The 1,269-nt window shown below is 38.6% G+C and overlaps 1 protein-coding gene across 1 annotated transcript; it reads left to right on the top strand.

Moving 5' to 3' along the window:
- Nucleotides 1-13: 13 nt before the first annotated feature.
- On the top strand, nt 14-1,269 carry JH06_5587 (cadherin domain-containing protein; the record flags this gene model as incomplete). The annotated part of the gene is made up of 1 exon (XM_014669218.1): nt 14-1,269. A coding segment is annotated over one exon (1,256 nt), but the record flags the coding sequence as incomplete, so codon positions are not given.

Genomic DNA, 1,269 nt, shown 5'->3' with positions numbered 1-1,269 from the left:
TCCAGGCAAACAAATGCAAACTTCAACAGTAACGAGTCCAGTGACATTCCTTCAATCTGGAAGTAACACGATTGCTATTGCGATTGTTGCTATTGCTGATAGTTACACCACATCCTATTTCGATGCCGTTGTTCGTTTGATGTCATCAGAACAATCTGAATCTCATATCTGGGAATACACTGCTTCATCTACTGGAATGATTGGAGTTGCAACTGGTCCATTTGATATGTTTTATAGTAGCAATGTATATTACAATATATGTACTGATAATTCTCTGACTTTGGTCCTATCAAACAATCGTCGTGAATGGATCAGTTCTGTTCAGATTCAGAATTATTACTCGGTAACATACAGCAATCAGGTGGCAACTCAATTCAAATTGTATGGTCGTAACTTGGGAACAGATGAATGGACACTTCTGAAGGAAGTCACTGGTGTCACTTATTCTACCATAGCTCAGAAGAGAAGAATCTATTTCTCTAACAATACTCCTTATAATCAATTCAAGTTTGAGAACTTTGGTTCTGGTAATCCTTCTTCTTGCACTTGGTATGTTCAATCTCTGGATCTGTTTGCTGATAATGTGTTGGCTGATATTCCTAACTTCACTTATGATACTTCAATCACTATATACAAGTATATTGAGATGTCTGAAGTGATTCCTCAGAATGGAGATCGTTACATGAACTTCAGAATCAATCCTTCTCTTCCTGCTGGTATTGTGTTGGATCCTTATACTGGTTGGATTTCAGGTACTGCCACTTCTGAGAGTACTACTCAAACTTACACCATCACTGCTACTAAGATGAGTGGAGGAGATGTGACTGATACTATCTCTCTATCAGTTTCAGTATGTACTGGAGGCAAGGGATTGATGACTGTTCGTATCAGAGCTGATGGTCTACCTAGTGAGAATTCATGGAAACTGTATGAAGGAAGAGGAACTTCAGGAACTGTTCTTCAGTCAGTATCTCCATTTCCTGTATCAAGTGCTTATTACTATGTTGATTTCTGTTTGAATGATGGAATCTACACATTTGAAGGAGCTGATTCATGGGGAGATGGGTGGCAGGTTGGATCTGGTTACACTCTGACTGTGGATTATGGAGAGATAGAGTTGGATATGATGACAATGAATGGTCAGAATTACAAACCGATCTATGTATCAAGTGTGTTCTCAACATATTTCCCTTTCCAAATTGAATACACAGATTGGAAGGTGATACAGAATGATGTGTCAAGTGATTGGAATACTGTCAGTTTCGATGA

This window comes from Blastocystis sp. subtype 4 (genome assembly GCF_000743755.1).
Source record: "Blastocystis sp. subtype 4 strain WR1 chromosome Unknown seqid_0881, whole genome shotgun sequence".
NCBI lineage: Eukaryota > Bigyra > Opalinata > Blastocystidae > Blastocystis > Blastocystis sp. subtype 4.
This window is presented reverse-complemented; position numbering and strand designations above follow the sequence as displayed.